The sequence below is a fragment of the Mobula birostris genome, chromosome 18 (genome assembly GCF_030028105.1).
Source record: "Mobula birostris isolate sMobBir1 chromosome 18, sMobBir1.hap1, whole genome shotgun sequence".
NCBI lineage: Eukaryota > Metazoa > Chordata > Chondrichthyes > Myliobatiformes > Myliobatidae > Mobula > Mobula birostris.
Genome location: NC_092387.1, coordinates 27,728,878 through 27,750,011, shown reverse-complemented (window position 1 = coordinate 27,750,011; position 21,134 = coordinate 27,728,878). Strand labels below are relative to the sequence as shown.

Here is a 21,134-nt window from a genome sequence, read left to right as displayed (position 1 = left end):
TTAGGTACAGGAGGTACTTAACAAAGTGGTCGCTGAGTGTATGTTCGTGGTTTTCTGCTGCTGTTGTTCATCCACTTCAAGGTACGATATGTTGTGCTTTGAGAGATTCTCTTCTACACTCCACTGTTGTTAATGTGTGGCTATCTGAGTTACTGTCACCTTCCTGAAAGCTTGAACCAGACTCACCATTCTTCCTCAGACCTCCCTCATTAACAAAGCATTTTCACCCACAGAATTGCTACTCACTGGATTTTTTTTGTTTTGTTTTTTGTACTATTCTCTGTAAACTCTAGAGACTGTTGTGCGTGAAAGCCCCAAGGAGATCAGCCGTTTCTGAGATACTGAAACCATCTGGTCTGTCACCAACAACCATTCCAGAGTCAAAGTCACTTAGATCATATTTCCTCCCTATTCTGGATGTTGGCCTGAACAATTGAACCTCTTGACCATGTCTGCGTGCATTGAGATGCTACCACATGTCTGGCTGGATAGATATGTGCATTAACAAACTGGTGTACAGGTGTACCTAACGGAGTGGACACTGAGTGTATGAGACAAGAAGCAGCCCGACGTGTGACTTCAGAACTCTTTAAATTACACAAAATTTTGTAAGAGTTTGGATGCAGAGAGGCCAAAGTTTGTCTGCTGTTGTGGGTGCTACAGGGTACAGTCATTCACCATGTGAATTTTTATTTTAAATCTGATTCATTGGAACTAGTTTGTCCTAAGCTCACTGAACATACAGTGCAGTCAGTACACACATCAGAACACAAAGTTCGAGCCACTGAGTTTCAGCTTGTGGAAAAGAAAATGAATGGAGATTATTTGTGAAAGATGATCACCAAGAGATACAACTCAGAAGTTTCTTAACACAGATGAATGGTGATGAGACCTTATAATGCATTGGTCAGACTATACTTCGGGTATTGTGAACAGTTTTGGAGCCCTTATCTAAGAAAGGATTAGCAGGCATGGGAAAGGGCGCAGAAGAGGTTCAAGAGAATGATCCCAGGAATGAAGGGCATGAGATAGTTCTGACACTGTACTTGCTGGAATTTAGAAGAAAGAGGGGGCATCTCATTGAAACCTATCAAATATTGAAAGGCCTAGATAGAGTGGATGATTCATATAGTGGGGAAGTCTAGGACTAGAGGGCACAGCCTCAGAATAGAAGGATCTCTCTTTAGTACAAAGAAGAAGAAGAAGAAGAAAGCCCTTAACTCCAATTGGAGTCATTGGGATGCCATCATGACGACGTTTTTTTAGCAGGCTTTCTTATTTTTACGAGGCCGAGTTGCTAGCTTGATGCTCAACCTAGCACGGATGGAAAGCGTGCAAGGGAACTGGCTGGATTCGAACTCAGGAGCCTTCACTCCAAAGTCCGGCACTGATGCCACTATGCCACCAGCCAGCGTTAGTACAAAGATGAGGAGGAATTTATTTCATCTTATTTATTTAATTATCTATTTCTTTACTTATCTGTTTATTTATTTAGAGGTATAGCGTGAAATAGGCCTTTCCAGCCTCACCTCCCAGCAACCTCCGACAACCCCAATTTAATCCTAACTCAATCGTGGGACAGTTACAAATGACCAGTTATCCTACCCAGTACGTCTTTGAACTGTGGGAGGAAACTGGAGAACCCGGGGAAAACCTACACATTCCAAGGCGAGGGCATACAGAGACTTCTTGCAAAGGATGCTGGGACTGAACTCTGAACTCTGATACCCTGAGCTGTAAAAGCATCATTCCATCCGCTATGCGACCATTGTAGAGACAGGTTCTGCTCTTGAGATCTTGTTGATTCTCAGTAAGCACATGACATTTTTTTTAGCTTCTTATCAGACAGGGATAGCAGTGAGGCTGGTCCACGGCACCTACTGTAGGATGAAGTCAAGGGTCCTCGCATCAAAGACAGAGTCAGGGTTGGGTGTTTTTTTCACAGTGTTCTTTCCAGCAGGTACCGACCATTGGTTAACAGTCGACATTTCGAGGCGAGACCCTTCTTCAGGACTGGAAAGGAAAGGCAAAAGTGCCTGAATAAAAAGGTGGGGGGGAGGGATAAGAGGCTAGCTGGAAGGTGATGGGAGAAGCCAGGTGGGTGGGAAAGGTCAAGGGCAGGAGAAGCAATAATCTGATAGGAGAAGAGAGTGGACAACAGGAGAAGAGGAGCAGGGCGAATGAAAAGAAGTGGAAGGTCAGAGTGGGGAATAGAGGAACAGGGACATCTAAGAATGTGCTGGGGGCAGCCCGCAAGCATCGCTGTGCATTCTGGTGCCAACATATCATGCCCACAATACTCGGCAGAACAACACAGTGCACAACAAAATGGAGCATGACAAGCAATTAAACAGCAAAAAAGAAATCTTCTTTCCTGTCCACCACCCATTATGCACACAAACAGTCCTCCATTTTCAGGACAGGCCTTCAGCCATCAGGCTAAGACTTGTAGACTTCTAATCCTTGGCTTTGCTAGTCTGGTAATAAAAATCCACTGTAAAGCTCATGAAGCATTGTGAAGCTGACAGGTAGGGTGACCTGAAAAATAATCAACCTCTGAAATCTGGCCATGCTAGTCTGGTAATAAAAATCCATATGAACACTGGAGAACATGAAACATTCTGAGGTGCTTAAGGAGAGTGAACGGATGCAGTCTTTTTCCCAAGGCTGGGAAATCAGGAATTAGAAGGCATATGTTTAAGGTGAGAGGGGAGAGATTTAACTGAACCTGAGGGAAACTTTTTCACCCAGAAACTGGTCAGTATATGGAAGATGTGCTACAGAGACAATCCCAAACCATCCAATTGCCAAGCCAAGCACCTTCTTTTTGACCTTCGTGAGAATCTGCTGATTCGACACTTGTCCTGGCAGTTGCCTCAGAACAATGCAGATCCCTGAAGGAAAAGGATTCACCATTCACCACATTGATAGCATAGCTGTTACTGGATGGAGTCTGAATGATAAATGGCAAGGTGAATACATCAACATATTTAACCCCTCTTCATTGTCAAATGAACCTTAATAAAAGAAAAATTAATACATTTTAAATGAGTCAATTTCATTATTTTATAATTGCCACTTACTTTTTTTTACCTTTAAAATGAAGCAGGCAATTAAGTGCAGCAAGGCATACTAGTGGGACTTGTCTGTCACCTGCATTAGTTATGTACGGCTAATTTCACAAATGATAAACTGTAATGCTGCAAGCTATTCACCATTTGGATGGTTGAGAACAGGTACAGAACTGAATTTGTCAGTTTAGTTGTCAGAAATGCAACAATGTCAAATTATGGATGGTGCACCCAAGTTTGTGAGTGCCATATTTGGTAATAGAGCCATCGGGTTACACAGTACAGAGAGAGGCCCTTCAGCTCAACTCGTACATGCCAGGCAAGGTGCCTTCATGAGGTTGTCCAATTTTCTTTCATGTGGGGGTGAAGCTCATTTTCCATCTGTCTTCCCACTACTCTGTATTGTATTGGAACCTAGACAATGACGTTTTTTTCAAGGCAGTACTTGCTTCTCCTTGCTTCCGCTCTGCTTTTGTGGGTTCTGAGGTGAATGAGGGACTGTACACCAGGGATGGGCATCAAAGTCTAGCATAGTTTTGACCAAACTGGTGCTCTTCCCAACTAGGGGCGTCACTTTGGTCAGTTCAATATGATTATAAAATTAATTGCTATAAGTTTCGGGGGTGGTATGAAGAATTATTACGTAGTGAATAATTGTGATTTAGGTACACTGTCTAAAATGTAATGGATGAACATTTAACTGTGATTTTCAAAAGTGAATTGGATAAATATTTGAAAGGATAAATCTAACTGCAGGTCTAAATAACGGAATGGGGAAATGGAACTGAGGGGATTTCTCAGCAAAAAGCAAGCACAGACTTGATGGGCCAAATAGCTACCTGTTCTGTGACGATCCAGTGGTTTTTACCATCATGACCACTGCAGTAAATTAAGGACACTTTCTGAAACTGAGGCTGCAGCTGAAGGGAGAATAAATGAAGTATAGTCACTCAAATATTCACGTTTGTAACAGCACTGTATTTCATAAAGGGAATGCAGATCGAAGGAGATGAATGAGAAGAGAGGAATGAGTAAAATAAATTTTAAAACTGTGGTTAATGAGCCAACCCCACCCTCCCTCAGCCAGCACCATTAACACCTGTAACAGCTTTAGTCAAGTTGAATTTATTGTCATGTGCTCAAGTACATGTATGCGGCTGCAATGAAAAGCTTACATACTGTAGTCCAAGAGGCAACATTCATAAGAAAAACATAAATTATAAAAATTGACACAAGAAAGAACACATTTAGAACAAAAAAGGTCCACTGTAGTGCAAAGTGGTCAGGGTCAAAGTAAGTCATAGTGTTGCAGTACTAAGTTACTGATTAGTTTTGTGCAGGTTGGTTCAAGAACCGAATGGTTCAGGAGAAGTAGCTGCTCTCGAACCTGGTGGTATGAAACTTCGGTCTTCTGTACCACTTGCCCCATGGTAACTATAAAAAGATGGCATGCCCTGGATGGTGGGGATCTTTAATAATAGATGTTGCCCTCTGGACTTATGTTAATGCAACTGATGGTGGGGAGGGCTTTGCAAGTGATGCATTGGGCTGAGACCACTACTCTCTGTAACTCCTCAAGTGTATTCCAATTGCCATGCCTGAACATAATGCAACTGGTCAGGATAACAGCCCTCCTGTTATCTACATAATGTCACCAAAGAGTAACAAAAAAAGTGCGCTCTAACATGAAAAGAGTATTGAAAATGTGAAAAAGAAAACAGACCCCATCTTCACTGATTGTGTGTTTCTAAGCTCATTTTGTTTACAATGTTATTAGGATTCTGAACTCAGTCCTCTTGAAGCCTAACAGCAACAATATGTGTTAGAAAAAGGATCTCATGTTTTCCTGGTGTATGTGATGAATAAACTCTTCTCAGGCTTCCAGCCGGGTATAGGTATTGATTTTAACTGACATTTCAATGAGTTTGTCATCGAAACGTTGGTTAAGATTGATACCTGTACCCAGCTGGAAAGTGGAGAAGAGTTTATTCCTAATAATTGTTAGTTTATTAATAAATGCATACACAGGGCTTCTCAGTATTAAGTGGTAGTAATTAATCACCAGAGAAGAGGCAATTGCACTTCATTACAACGGGGTGAAATTTCTGGGAGGCTTTGGCCCCTGCACTTTGAGTTTTATAACCTTGCTGTAGATATTGCAATGAGGCACAGTGTTAGAGCATATATGATTAACCTTATCTGCACTATAATTTAAACCTCTTTACAATATACACTTGGTCGCCACTTCTTAGATACAGGGTGGAACCCAATGTGGTCTTCTTGTGCCCATTCACTTCAGGGTCTAATGTGTTGTGTTTTCAGAGATGCCCTTCTGCACACTGCTGTTGTAATGCATGATTACTTGAGTTACTATCGCCTTCCTTTCAGCTTGAACCAGCCTGGCTATTCTCCTCTGACCTCTCCCATTCACTTTACACCATTCTCTATAAACTCTAGAGATTGTTGTGCGTGAAAATCCAGGATGATCAGCAATTTCTGAGATACTCAAACCACCCCGTCTAGCACCAACAATCGTTCCACAGTCAAAGTCATTTAGATCACATTTCTTCCCCATTCTGACGTTTGGCCTGAACAACTGAACCTCTTGACCATGTCTGCATGCTTTTATGCATTAAGTTGCTGCCACATGATTGGCTGATTAGATATCAGGTTTATCTAATAAAGTGGTCACTGAGTGTACGATCAGTGATGCAACAAATGTTCATTGTATATTGCAGTTTAGCAATCCAATCTCTTGATGAAATCGGTAGATGCCTCAACAGATACAGTAGACCCTGGGAACCATTACCTAATGAAATGATATGTCAATTATGCCTTCTCACCAATCAGCATTAAGCATTTGGAGAAGGGGAAGAACAGATACAGTATCTGGTTACTCAGAGTAAGTGCACTGGGTGCTGACAACAGAATAGCAGATTTGGGATAATTCGATACACGTTACAGGCACAGGCACACACCACAATCTGTAAAAAGAAATCCCAATTGGCAAATTCTTAAATATTTGTATTATACAATTTTTCAAAAATACGAAAATCCTCCGTGATAATTTTATGTTTTAGATAAAGCAGCATATTTTCTTTTTACCTCAGATACCTTTGATTTGAAATCAGCATCAATGGATGAGATTAGTACCATTTCTTTATCTATCATCTTGGCAAGTTTCACTTGAACTTAACTTGGAAATTCACCTCAAACTTCAATAAGTAAAGATTCAGAGAGCTTGCCATTAATAAGGCATCTGACATTTTGAGTTTTAAAGATACTAAGACAACATGTGCAGAGAGTTCATCCTGAGAAGCACTCTTCCTGTGACAATAATCCCATCAAAAGTGTCTGCTACTTTTTCTGTGACTATGCTGTGCTTGTCAGTCATTCTTTGTGAAGCAGTTTGAATTATTTTCTGCTTGATACTTTCTAAATAGAATTTTTCTTGTGCAATGATATTAAAGACCAGCAATAGTGAAATATCTGATGCAGTTGACATTACCTGTCTGATGTTGAGAAACATTTGCAGAACACAGTAAAACATAGAAATGGGCTGTCAGAAATTAAGGGACCATCAGTCCCACAATGATAACAGTCTTCTGCTTGCTTGGATTGACCTTGTGTCTTGGGTTCACAATGAATAGACTTGGCTTGAGTTTACTGGATGTCTCCAGAGCAAAATAAGTAGAGATGACTTGGTTGAATATCTTTGGACTCAAACTGGTCGAATTCAAACCTATCCTAGAAATGATATTGAACTAGTTGCTCTTTATAAGCTATCTCAGGTTATTTTTCATTGTCTTTAACTCAAAGCAAAAATCATCAGCTTGAATGCTATCTTTTTATACCACCCTCTAGTTAAATTTCCCACTCTAGAATCTTGAGCTTGAGGGCTGTACTTGTTAGTCCAATGTGGTTCAGCAGGGTACATTGTGTTGTCTGAGGGAAAATGTTTAATTGAATAGTTGTGGAGTACTTTCTGCACCCTGGTTTTGCTGGGAGGTGCCATCATGAAAACAACACTGCCAAAACCAGATGTGCTTGTCTGTGTGTTTGAGTGCTTTTTTTGTGGAATCCTACTGTGTGCACACAGGTCACTTCATTCTATGGAAAGCACTTTGATATATTCTCAAGAGACATTATAAAAGCAGATTGTTCTGTCTTCCCCTTAGTGAATGCTAGAAGCAAGAGAGTTAATTCAAGGCTGATGGTGTGGGAGTTGCTTGGTATCGTCAGTGACTGGAGTGTGTGTTAGGGTCTGTCCACCAGCATCCAACTAGAAAGGTCAAATATCAGAGGACTTGTATTTAAGGTGTAAGAGGGAAAGTTTAAAGTAGATATGTGGGCCAGGATTTTTTACACAAGGCAATCAACACAAAATCTGGAGGAACTCAGCATTTCAGGCAATAACTATGAAGGGGAATAAACAGTTGACATTTTGCGCCGAGACCCTTTATCAGTTTCCTAAAATGTTGAATGTTTATTCCTGACAATCAAATACTCAGTTCCTCCAGCATTTTGTTGTGTATTGCTCAAGATTTCCAGAATTCTGCAGAATCTCTTGTGATTGTTGTTTTTCACAAGGATGGGTAGATGCTTGGAATGAGATATCATGGGTGGTATTGGAAACAAATATGACAGTGGCATTTAAGATGCTTTTTAATAGGCACATGAATACGCAAGGAATAGAGGGATATTTAGTACATGTAGGCAGAGGGATTTAGTTTCATTTGTCGTTGTGATTGGCGCAGACATTGTGGTTTTATGAGCTTCGGGGTTGTATTGTTCAATATTCTCTACGACCATACCGACTCATTGGTTATTAATCCAAGTCCTAACTGGGTAAAATAACTTTGAGATTCAAGATTGTTTTATGTCATTTCCAGTACACAAGTGTAAAGGAGAATGAAATAATTGTTACTCTGGATGCAATGTAACAGAAAAAATCATAACAAGAAAAATAACACATTAATGAAAAACACAAAGATATAAATGCATATGATAAGTGATATACATAGGTGATTATATGTACATAAAATGACACTTGGCACAGGAGTCTGTACACTTGAAAGAAATATTAACGACTAGTAATCTGACCGGTCAGAAATAAATACTTCCAGCATGTAATAAGGTTGAAGCTATTGAACATTAACTTTGAACTGATGACAATGGTGTTTTTGGTGAATGATAACCTTGGGGCAAGTTATTATTAAAGTGTTTGATGCTTGTACAGAATTTCAGCGTTGGCCCCAATTGTGTAGCTTGAGGACTTGCATTTAGCAATTGACAGCAGGACAAGTTGAGTAACATGAGGGTGTGTTTGGTCTGAGCAGAGTTATATCTTTTGCAAAGAAGGTGTTGGAAAATAACAACCTCAGTATGGAAATAACAGTGTGTGGCTCAATTGTGAGATGCTTTGAAACTAGGTTTCATTAAAGAATAATGAATATTAGGACAGATTTTTTCAGAGTTGTTGTATTGGTACATTTCCTTTTAAAGGGCACTTATGTGTGCTTTCTCAATGGGTGCATTCTCTCCTTAAGACTGTGTATGGTGATGAGCATGCTCAATATCTGGTGTGGCAATTTTTAAAAAAGCTATTGTTTTACACTGAACGTACAGTGAACCCGAATGATTGACTGTGCAGTTCAAAGATTTTTTAAGTGAATTTGTTGGCATTTGAGGAGTACATATGCAAAATATGGTGGAGAAGGTCAATGCACCTACAACTCCAGTATCTTTACCAGAATCATTGATGTATGCTTTGAGGCTTCTCCCACCCTGACCTGATTCTAATGATCAAGGGGAATCTCATGGGGAGCATCCAAACTCCAATTCAGCCAAAGTTACTCTGAGGAAGCATCATCTCAAGGCAGAGCCTTCCGAATGATACTTCTAGAATTTCAGCATTTGGAAGATGTTCAATAGTTTTACTGTGTGTCAGCAGGGGAGCATTTTGCTTTAGTTCTGTAATGCAGCCACACCTGGACATCTTACTTTGACTGAGATCAAATGAATGTCAGAAGCTTCAGTCCGGCATTCCTGTACAGCAGGATTAGGGCAATAGTGGCATTTTGCAAGCAGCTTACTTAAGATTAATTTTAGGTAATGATCTTATTCCTTCAGATTATTAACCTGGGTTAGGCCAGGAAGTACATCAGAATATAACTTTTATGATGAAGGCAGCTTTGATAAAGATATGAATCATCAGAATACAGGAATAGGTCCTTGTTGCTTAGTAACCACCACACCCACTTACTGGCACTGTAATGCCATTCAACAACTGATCTGTTATTTGACTTTTGAAATCCGCCTTTGGCCCATATTGCGTGTTAACTTTGATTAATGCCTGCCTATCAATCTCAGATTTAAAACTCTATTCACCAAGCATCAAATCATATTTGTGGAACAGCATTCCAAGTGCTTTACCAAGGCAGTGACACCGAAAGTCTGAAATTAAAACAGAGAAAAATATAGAGGGCTATGTGGGTGGGAAAGGTTAGATTGATCTTAGAGTAGGTTAATAGTGCCAGTAAAAAGAAAGCATGGCTGTGTCTACTTTCTTAGAACCTTGAGCAGATTCAACATGTCATCTGAAACTTTGAAAAGCATCTGTAGATGCACAGTGGAAAGTATCCTGACTGGTTGCGTCATAGCATGGTATGGAAACACCAGTGCTCAAGAATGGAAAAGGCTACAAAAGGTGGTAGGTACTACTGGTCAATCACAGGAAAAGCCCTCCCCAGAACTGAGCACATTTATAAGGAGCACTGCCACAAGAAAGCAGTATTCATCATCAAGAACCTCCAGCATCCAGGCTATACTCTCTTCTCACTGTTTTCCATTGAGAAGGACGTACAGGAACCTTAGGTCCTATACTATTAAGATCAGGAACAATTATTACCCTTAAACAATCACGCTCCCAACTTCACTTTCCACAACACTGAACTGTTCACTGAACACAACCTATGGATTCATTTTCAAGGACTCTACAACTCACGTTCTCAGCATTATTTATTTACTTAGTATTTGCACAGTTTATCTTCTTTGTTAATGTATAGTTCTTCATAATTTCTATTGTATTTCTTTACTGTAAATTCCTGAAAGAAAATGAATCATATACAATATGTACTTTAATAATAAATTTACTTTGAACTTGAAAGAAGACAACACATCATTGTGGACCAAAGGGCCGCTACTGTGTGGTAATGTTCTACGTTAACACAGGAAACACTCAGCAGATCAGACAGCATCTGTGGGGAGAGAAACAAGTTTCAGATTGATGATGTTGCATCTAAGCACCATTTGAACTGGTGCATATTTCCAAATTTCCACCAGCTTATTTTTAGTGTAAGTGTTTTCTGATTTCACTGCTTAAATTCCTGGCCACATTTTGTTGTGCATTAGTCTCCCTGGTCCTAAAGCAGCAACAAGATATGATCTCTTTAAAACCATTACAAAGTCTATCCCATTTCTTTTAAATTTCAGAAAAAAACATTAGTAGTTTCCTCAGTCACTCCTCATAATGTAACCATTCCAATAAACCCATCCTACACTCATTTCAAGAACAGTGCATACTTTTCTGACCAACCATGTAAAACCCAGAATATTATGGAAGTGCACAAAATGATGAAGTAACCATTGAAAGTAAAATAGTAATGTTTGCCTATCTGAATAGGACCACTTTATGAAAATCAGCTTGGAGGTCAATGCCTTTTGAAATTGACTTCAAAATGACCTTGATGGGCATCTAACAAAGCATTCTAGCAGCAGAATTAGAACTCAGAACCATCAGTTGCGGCCATCTGGAAGCAAAAGTGCAGATATGCCTTTAAGTTTACCCCAAACAATTTTGTTGAATAGTCTGGAAAGAGAAAAAAAAAAACAATTTGTACTTTGAGAGCTGATATTGAGATGCAGCTCAAAGGGTAACATTACCATGTCTGCCTGCCCAAAGCTGGTCCTGTGTGATTTAATCTATAAATGCCAGCCAAGGGGACTGATAATTCATGCAGCTAAGTATGGAGAGGCGCCGACTAGTTAAAATGAGCTGTCAGTCACCCTGTGAGATCTCCCTGTCTCATTCAGCTCTGAATTTTCAGTAGATTTGACCACAAAATGATGGCAATACTTTATTTACGGGGTCAGGTCATGGAAAATGTCACTTGCCATTTCATGACTGAAATATGCATACTGTCCTGAATTAATTCCCTGGCTGCATAAACTTAGTTTGTCTGTCAGTTGTCGGAGAACAGCAGTGCATTCTATTTTGTCCTTGAATACCCTGCAATGGTATTTTGTCCTTGCAATGTTATTTGCAACTACTTTAGCAGCACCCCCATCAGGTCAGTCAGAATCTGTGGAAAGAGAAGCAGAGAATCCAAATCCAAATTATTACCACTGATGTCTGTCCTGAAATTGTTTGCTTTGTGGTAACAGTACAGTGCAAGACATAAAAATTACTATGATTTGCAACTGGAAATAAAATAATTAGTCCAGAAGAGGAAGAGTAAGATTGTGTTCATATGTTGATGGACCATTCAGAAATCTGATGGCGGAGGGGAAGAAGCTATTCCTGAAATGTTGACAGTAATGAGAAGAGGGTATGTCTCAGGGGATGAGGATCCTTAATGTTGGATGCTTCCTTCTTGAGATACCACCTCTTGAAAATGTCGTCAGTAATGCACCCTCTTTCTATCCTATGCATTGGAGTTTCCATGCAGTAACCAGGCAGAATGCTGTCCATGATACTGTAGAAATTTGCTAGAGTCTTCGGTGACACACTAAATCTCCACAAACTCAGAGATCATGTTTCCGATCAAAATTGCTTCATCAGAAATAGGAAGCAAAAAGAAAACAAGTATTAATCTGCAGATGGGGTGGGGTGGATATGGATCAGGCAAAGTGAATATTTTTCATAGGGTAAGACCTGTGAAATCATGGGGATAACCTATTAATGGAGTCTCCTGCCATTACTTCTGTTTGAGCTCATACTGCATTTTAGAATCATACAGCCATATAGCAGGGGAATAGGCCATTTGGCCCATTGAGTCAGTGCTGACCATCATGCATCTATTTACACTAATTGTGCCTCACACTGAAATACTTGTAAAGACCAATTGCAGAAGTATTGAGGCCATGATCACCCAGCGTCAGCTGCAGTGGCTGGGGCATGTGATATGGATGCCCCCATGTCGGCTACCCCGCAGAGTGTTGTATGGCCAGCTACATCATGGTTGGCACTCAGCTGGAAGGCCGAAGAAGCGCTATAAGGATCAGATGAAGAATGCTTTAAGGAAGTACAAGATCAGACCTGAGGACCTGGAGGAGGTTGCTGCTGACCGTACCACTTGGCGACAGCTGTGTAGGGACGGGATTCATATTCTGGAGATGGAAAGAACAACCAGAAGACAACAGAAGAGAGCCAGGAGAAATGCAGCCATGGTTGCCACCACTACCACATATACATGTCCCACCTGCAATAGAGCTTGTGGGTCCAGGATAGGACTGTATAGTCATCAAAGATATCACTGTTAAAGGAGTGGACATTGTCATTGGATTTTGATGGACAACCGAAGAGACCATTTTATTTTCCCCACACCTTCATCAACTCTTCCCAGTTGCTACCACTCATCTCAACTTATTCTTTTTCTCTCTCTGTCTTGATAACCTTTCCACTAGCTGAAACTCCCTCACTACTTTATCCTTCTCTCTTTCTCATCTCCAAATTTTAACCACATGGTTCTTTTTCTCCCTTTATCTCTATAATATGCATCAACACGTATCTCTCTAAATAACTCTTTCCCATTCTGACCATCTTGTAACATGCAATTACCAATGGATGATTTTCACATTGTTCTTTGTGGAATCCTGTTGTAACCCCTGAGGCTGAGGGGTATCTTTTAGAAGTATATATAATCTAAAGGGGCATAGATGGCGTGAATGCTCTCAGTCTTTCAGGGAATCAAAAACTAGAGGGCATGGTTCTAAGCTGAGAGCAGAGAGATTTAATAGGGACTTGAATTGCAAGTTTTTTGTACACTGAGGGTGCTACAGCAATTGAATGAGCTTCCAGAGAAAATGTCAAGATAGAGGCAGTAATAATTTTTAAATAAACAGTTGGATAGATGCATGGATAGGAATGCAAGGATATGAGCCAGACACAGGCAAGTGGGACTAGCTTGGATGGGCTTCTTGGTCTGCAGGCACCAGATGGGCCAAAGAGCCTGTTCCTGTGCTTCATAACTCTATGACTCCATCTCCAATGATTGCACTTGGGCATTTAGCTGGCTCTAGATCAATTTCAGACACTTCATATGAATGTAAATTTTATTATTAACAAAGCTGTTATTCACCATAAGAAATGTAGGGTTATGGCTAATGTTCTGAACTGTTGGATATATGGCCTTGGCCTTTGAAGCTTCCCCTGGTAGGTTCATAAGCACTCCGCAGTAGTGCACATGATTAGATCCACCAATCCTGCGCTGGTACTGAAAACCTGCCCTTGCTCATTTCATTGAAGGATTTGTGCAGGTTTGAGAATAAAACACATGTATATGAAACCCAATTTAGCAATGGGTCATTCTCCATGGAGAGCCTGCCCAATATCTTTTTGAATGCTTGGCTTAAGAAGGAATCTCCCGCAATCTATGGAAGGACTAGCTAATAGCAAAGAAATGTATTTTACTGTCAATATTTCAAACAATGAATAACAGAGTGATGATCCAATGTCCATTGGCTCATAAACATAGGAGATTCTGCAGATGCTGGAAATTCAGAGTAACACATACAAAGTATTACAGGAACTCAGCAAGTCAGGCAGCATCTATGAAAAGGAATAAAAAGTCGACATTTTTCTGAAGCAGGCCCGAAATGTTGATTGCTTATTCCTTCACATAGGTACTACCTGACTTGCTAAGTTCTTCCAGCATTTTGTATCTGATCATTTTATCTCCTTATTTTTCTTTAATATCCTCAAGAAAAATGTATGCTGCGCTTCCTTCTCTAGGCATTAATGGACATCTTCTTGGGCCTCTGTTGTAATGTTGTTTCAACAGTATTTTTGTAAAAGAATCACAGGAGATTGCCCATGAACAATACAAAAATAGCCATGCTCCCATTTGTGTGTCTTGTAGCTTGGCATGTTGGTAGTGCATCTAAGCTCTTTGTGTGGCTCCTTGCGTAGAATAAAGAAGAGGCAGTGCTACCATTAGAACATTGCTTATTGAAGACAAGTAACAGAATCTGGTCGAACAATGCATCAAATTCTTAACAAAGGTGTACTCAGTTGTTCTGGATCTACTTACAGTAGGTACACCACCCCTGATAACTTTTCTATATCATTAAGTCTTTGTTGAATTGAAGGTCCAGGTTGCCCACAAACCCAACATCATTCTAATCTTGAGCCTTTGATTATTGTCTTACACCTACCTTTCTAGGTAATTGGTAATTGATTGATTGTTGTCACATGTACTGAGATATAGTGAAAAGCTTTGGCTTGCCTGCCATCCAGACAGATCATGCTATATATAAGTGCATTGAGGTAGTACAAAAGGAAAACAATAATTTAATGCAGCAGATCGTGTAATAGTTGCAGGGAAAGTGTAGTGCAGGTAGACAAATAAGGTGTAAAGGCCAAGGCAAAGTAGATTGAAAGATCAAGGTTCTGTTGGCTGCTTGTGATTAAGTTCTTATTATCTAATTTTCAATGGAAGAAAGGTAGGAAATCAGTAACGTGGAAATAAGAAATCATTCAATAAGTCATGTAAGTTGAGATTGTGGGGTAAAGAAAAATCCAGCTCCATTGCATGCACTAAACTCATGACATTTTAATATATTCCCATTTTGCTCAGCTAGTGAAATCTGATATGACATTGTGTAGGCAGAGAGGATTAGTTTAGTTCGCTATTTGATTACTACTTTAATTGGTTTGTTTCGACATTGTGGGCCGAAGGTCCTGTTGCTGTGCAGTACTCTTCTATGTTCCGCAATGCCTTTGATAAATAAAATTAAATTTCAGAAGCAAAGGCTGACAAATGAGAGCAAGGACAGGTTTAGCTCGTGACATCGTTGGAAAGGTATCTATTGCACTTTTTGTTGAGCAGTTAATTTGGATAGTTTACTGGATCAGTATCTCATGATCTAGACTATTAAACCCGAAGATAGGAGTTTAAATCTCACAGTGGCAGCCTCCTAATTTAAATTCAATTGCATATGTTTGGAACACAATACATAGTTATTTCAGTTTCCTTTCTATTGCTACTTGCATAAATAAATAAGAGAAAAAGCCATGAACAAAGCATTCTTTATAGATGGCAGTGAACTTGTAGTGTACAGCAATGTATTAAGAGCAAAGCACAAGCAGCTGGAAAAATTCAGTAAGCCAACAGCATCTGTGGAGGGAAATGGACAGTCAACAGGCTCTTCACCTTCATTTTTTATCAGATTCCAAATTTACAGCCCTATGCTGTCTCCACTTATCTCTTCTCAGGTTCTATCACTATCTTCACGCTATACTCTTCAACCTGACTTCCTCTGCCAATCAACTTCTTCTCAAGTGGACCCACCAATTGGTGTCAGCTCTTTCCCCACCTCTCTTCCTCACCACTAGCAGATCATTTTCTTCTTGCTACAGATCCCAGCATTTGCGATATCTTGTCTGAAATATTAAGAGGTATAGTACAGACTCACAGTCATTACGAAAGACATCCATTGCACATTGATACACTACATTTCTACCCCTTTAAAAAGGAAACACATCCATTCAACTAATTAAATTATTTGCAGTTACTTAGCAATTAACTTTTTTATATTGTTAAGAAATCAATAAATTGTAAATTCATATTTTCATTCACTGAGCCCCACTCCAAATTGTAAATGAAATTTCTGAAGTAGATCACTCTCCAAGTAAACCTCATGCACATCTGGTTTCACGTCTTGCCCTATGGTTGTTATCTCAACATAATTTCTTCATGACTTGGAATACATTGGGAATGGATATTTTGGATTGCCACCTCTTGCTTACTCCTGTGCACACATCATGTTCTACATAAAACAATACCAAGTCCAACAATCATCATTATGACAATAGTTAAAACATACAATGCATTTGGAACTTACCTCATTCTATGAATAATCTCAGCACTGGTTGCTTCTTAAAGCTCCCTGTTTTTGTGTACTAGTGCTTGTACCATCTTGTCTCACACTATGACTCACTGTAAGCTCTGGACTTATCCTGTTTCCTATTCTTACACTTGAATTCACAAAGTCATTTTCCCTAACCTTGCCTTTCTGGATTGTGGTCAAGGCTTTCAATTCTGACCTGACTGTCTTGTGGCACCCAGTCTCCACTATGTTGGTCTGGCATTATTAAGTCTATCCATGTTTAATGGGATCTTCAAAGCTTTGGAACTGTGAAAGCCACTCTCCCTCATTGCTTCCAACTCAATTTGTGTTTGATTCAGCGATTCCATAAGCAACAAGTCATATATTTACTGAAATCAATCCCAGTCTCAGCTTCTCTGCCTGTTTTGAATTGGTCCATCCTTATCAACGTCCCCTTGTTGCAATCCCCACATTGTGTTTATTGCCTTCCCACCTTGTTTGTGAACTCTTGTAGTGACAAAACAGTTGCCCTAAAACTTCTGTGACTTGGCTCTATCCAGCTGTTCAGATTACAGTCTCTACCTCTGAGCAGCTTACCTTCAAGGTTCTGCCATTCCGAAAATACTAGCTCACTGTCGAAGTGTCACCTTAAATTGACACTTTTATTGGACTGTCTTTCACATACCTGAAGTCAGAATATCTTTCCCTGTAGCAAAGCCTCACCCTGAACGGGGCAACCAGTTTCTCAACACAGGCTGGTTATCATTACCCTCCGTCTTCCTATTACACTGCCATTGCATCAGACTAGCTGCTTTATTCATGAGCAATGGTGAGGCATACTTCCTCCAGCCTTACTTGTAGTCATCACTGTTAATCCATGACTTCCAAGAATGCCTCTTGCTCTTTGCTACTGTCTCCCACTCTCACAATGGACTCAGAATCTAAGTATAATTTTGTGCAATGGGCAAAAAGATTATATTGCAGATGTCAAAAGTGCTGAAATAAACTCAGGCAGGTCCCATGAGAACTTTCTGTAGTTCTTCCAGTGTACAAAGCAGGCACATATCTGACAAATCATTGGTTTGACTCCTCCTTTGATGACCTTGCTCTCTTCTGTCCCCAAGGATCTCAATAACTGCTTGACATTTCTATTGTGGATTGTTGCCAAGCCTTTCAATTGTGATGTGACTGTATCTGTTGTACTTGGTTGGCATTAATAAGTCTAATCCTTGCATATAATCCTCCATAAGATCTTCAGAGTTTAGGAACTGTTTTCAGATTGAAATCTCTCTCTCTTTCTCTCTCTGTCTCTCTCTCTCTCTCTTTTTTACTCTATCTCTCAGTTTCTCTCTCATTCTCTCTTTCTCTCTCCCTCTCTCTCTTTCTCTCTCACTCTCTCTCTCTCTCTCTCACTCCCCTCTCCCATCCCAGATTCAAATCAGTCTCTATTGTTACCTGCACTGTATCCACTATACTTGCCCTGAGAAATGTTATTTGCTTTCACTGCTCTCTTATCTTGGATTATTCTTTCTCTTATTGATCCTAGGGGTAGCATTTAAGCCTTTGAAGCACCATTTTCTTTCTCATTCAAACTGTACCCTGTCATTTCTACCTCCATCACCATTGCCGGCAGCACTCACTGCTCTCTGCGTAAAAAAACTTACCCCTGACAATTCCTCTGTACCTACTTGCAAGCACCTTAAAACTGTGCCCTCTCGTGTTAGCCATTTCAGCCCTGGGAAAAAGCCTCTGACTATCCACACGATCAATACCTCACATCATCTTATACACCTCTATCAGGTCACCTCTCATCCTCTGTCTCTCCAAGGAGAAAAGGCCGAGTTCACTCATCCTATTCTTATAAGGTATGCTGCCCAATCCAGGCAACATCCTTTAAGTCCTCTCTGCACCCTTTCTATAGTTTCCACATCCTTCCTGCAGTGAGGTGACTGGAGCGCAGTATTGTTTGATGATCTTACGCCCCTTGCCCCTTGCATGTAAACCATGCAGGGATGGCCATCCCTACTGCCAATTACTTTTCTCAGTGGCTTGCTCCAATGCAACAAGTGTACCACACTATTTTCAATGGGTATTTTGATGCTGGTTGGCTAACAAAACGTCCCCATGTAATTCCCAAGCTCAATGCCCATGCAAGATCCTTGCATTGCTGATTGCCCGTGTAAATAAATGGATAGAGTTAAAAAAAGAATCCCCATTATTGAAGGCAATATCCCCATGTAACTCTCTGTACCTTTACCACTGATGTCACCTGCCATATTTCAACAAGATCCACTTCTAGCACCAACACTATCGGACTCAGCAACACAGAAGAATGCTGCATCATCATTAACATTTCTATGGACTTGTCCCCTGCACGCACCTCAGAATGGTGCCTCATGTTATTCAGCACTTTTCCGTGCTGCATACTCCTACGCATCGCCTCCGTACTACAAGCACCATGCATCCTATTAAAAATTTTCACCTGGATTACCTCATCTCCAAGTCCTCACTCTTAGCAATTCTGCAATAGTTGATTTGAAAAGGTCTAGAAATCGCACTTTCTTGACTATGACATCAGCCTGAACATGGATTTGACAGTTACATGTTGAATTGTAACTCACGGTATTAGTTTAGAATATCCCCTTTTGCCTTTCATTATACCCTCAGATGATACCTTGCCTGTAGTTTGTGGTGCCAATAGCATGCCTGGTGGAGATGACGCTTGATCTGTATGGCAAGTGTAAAACAGTGGATCGCTGTGTTTCAGTGACAAGTAGTCTTGTGTTGGGTTGCGGAAGGTGCTCTGAAGAGTTAAGTATAAAACCTAAGCTATTGTTCAAATGGACTACTGCAGGAATGCTCTACTGTTATAGGTCTGCCGTTCAAATGAACCTATCTGCTCTCTCATAAAAGATTTGAAATAGATATACAATATGTGATCAAAAACGTGGGGTTTGATCCTAGTGTTGTATCCAACATCTATCCCTCAGTGAACATTACCAATATTTTGTGACTACAGCCTGGTAGACATACAAACAACAAAGACAAACAGCTCCAAAAGAGACCATTCAGCCCATAAAGAGCTGCCCTGCCTAATCCATCACTCCAGTGCCCAGGTCCATAACCCTGCTGTTCAAGTGATTTATTTAGAGATATAACAGGGTATCAGGCCCTTCCAGTCCAACAAACCCACGCCTCCCAATTAAACCCATGTGACCAATTAACCTTCTGAACTGTACATCTTTGGAAAGTGGGAGGAAATCCATGTGGTCATTGGGAGAATGTGCAAACTCCTTACAAGAATGTGGTAGGAAACCCATGCAGTTGTGGAGAGAATGTATAAACTCCTTACAGAAAGCAGCAGAACTGAACCCAGGTCACTGACACTACAATTGCATTAGGTTAACCACACTAACTCATTCATCAATTAACATTAGCTCTGGTTTATGACCATTCTGCCAATGACGAAAAGTTTTCCTATTTACTCTCTGAAGGGCTTTCATGATTTTATAGTGAAATCTCTCCTCATCTTCCTCTGTTTCAAAGTAAAGTACCCCAGCCAATTCAACCTTTATTCATAGTCCTGGCAATATCCCCATTAACCAATTCTTTGATTGATCTAACTCCTTCTCTCCAGTTTTCTATCATCAATGTGCCCATCTAATAATTTCATAAATGTCCCTAATGTAGCTGTCTCTACCACCACCCCTGGCAGGGCCTCCCACACACCCTGAACTCTCGGCGTAATTAACTTACCTCTTATACCTCCCACCCCATATTTCCCTATAATTACCTTAAAATTATGTCCCCTCATATAAGCCATTTCCGACCTGGGAAAATAGTCTCTGGCCGTCCACTTGATCTATGCCTCTTATTATCTTGACTTTATCAAGTCACCTCTCAGCCTCTTCACTTCAAAGAGAAATGCTCAACCTATCCTCATAAGTCATGCTCTCTAATCCAGGCAGCATCCTAGTAAATCTCTTCTGCACCTACTGTAAAGCTTCCACGTTCCTGCTATAATGAGGTGACCAGAACTGATAGTGTGATAAACCAAATGTGGTCTAACCGGGATTTTATAGAGCTACTGCATTACCTCGTGGCTCTTGAACTCTATACTCTGAATAAAGAAGGCCAACAGACTATGTACCTTCCTAACCACCCTATCAACTTGCACAGCAACTTTGAGGGATCTATGGATGTAGACTCCACGATCCCTCTGATGTGTACATAAGTTGCTAAAATGAGGTAGTGTTAAGTTCCTGAAATGTTGAGTATGGACCTCCCAGCTCCTGTACCTCCTTCCCAATGATAGTAATGAGAAGAGGATATGTCCCAGGTGGTGAGGATCCTTAATGGTGGATGATGGAAGTGAGGATGTGATTGACATTTGTGCCCAAGCCTGTGACCATGCTTCAGGGGCAGCCAGTAGCTTTCATCATTCTGAAATTTATCTTTTGCTGTTTCCAGGCTTTGTGAGTTTTGACAATCCTACCAGTGCTCAGGCTGCTATTCAGGCTATGAACGGCTTTCAGATTGGAATGAAGAGGCTAAAAGTACAACTGAAACGACCAAAAGACGCTAACCGACCATATTGACCTTCACACGCTCCTAACCAGGTAGACATCCCACCATTGAGAGAGCATGGAACAGGTTGCTGTTAACATGTAGTAATGCAGGGCTGCAGGCAAAAAAGAATTACTCACTCCAGCCTTCCAGTAATGTGAATGTCAGACTAAGCACTTAAAAGAAAATAAGAGAGATAATTAAAATTGCCTCATTTTTACAACAGTAGTTTGGGATTAAGCCAAAAAGAACCAAACTGTACTCTTTTCTATGTGAAGGGCACAGTGAATTCTTATCAATATTTCATTACATTTTAATTAATCAGGTGCAGAGAATGGGGACGATGCTGTTTGAGGGAGCTTAATGGCTGATGATGTTCTCTTTAGA

General features: G+C 40.4%; 1 protein-coding gene across 16 annotated transcripts in view; it reads left to right on the top strand.

Annotated features, from left to right (window-relative positions):
• LOC140211819 (CUGBP Elav-like family member 4) overlaps positions 1 to 20,779 on the top strand; it is an 860,614-nt gene extending 839,835 nt beyond the window's left edge. For all 16 annotated transcript variants that reach the window (XM_072281967.1, XM_072281972.1, XM_072281970.1 and 13 more), the window contains one exon: positions 20,652 to 20,779. In XM_072281967.1, coding sequence (XP_072138068.1) covers positions 20,652 to 20,779 — 128 coding nt within the window. The remainder of the gene's footprint in view (positions 1 to 20,651) is intronic.
• Positions 20,780 to 21,134: the final 355 nt, after the last annotated feature.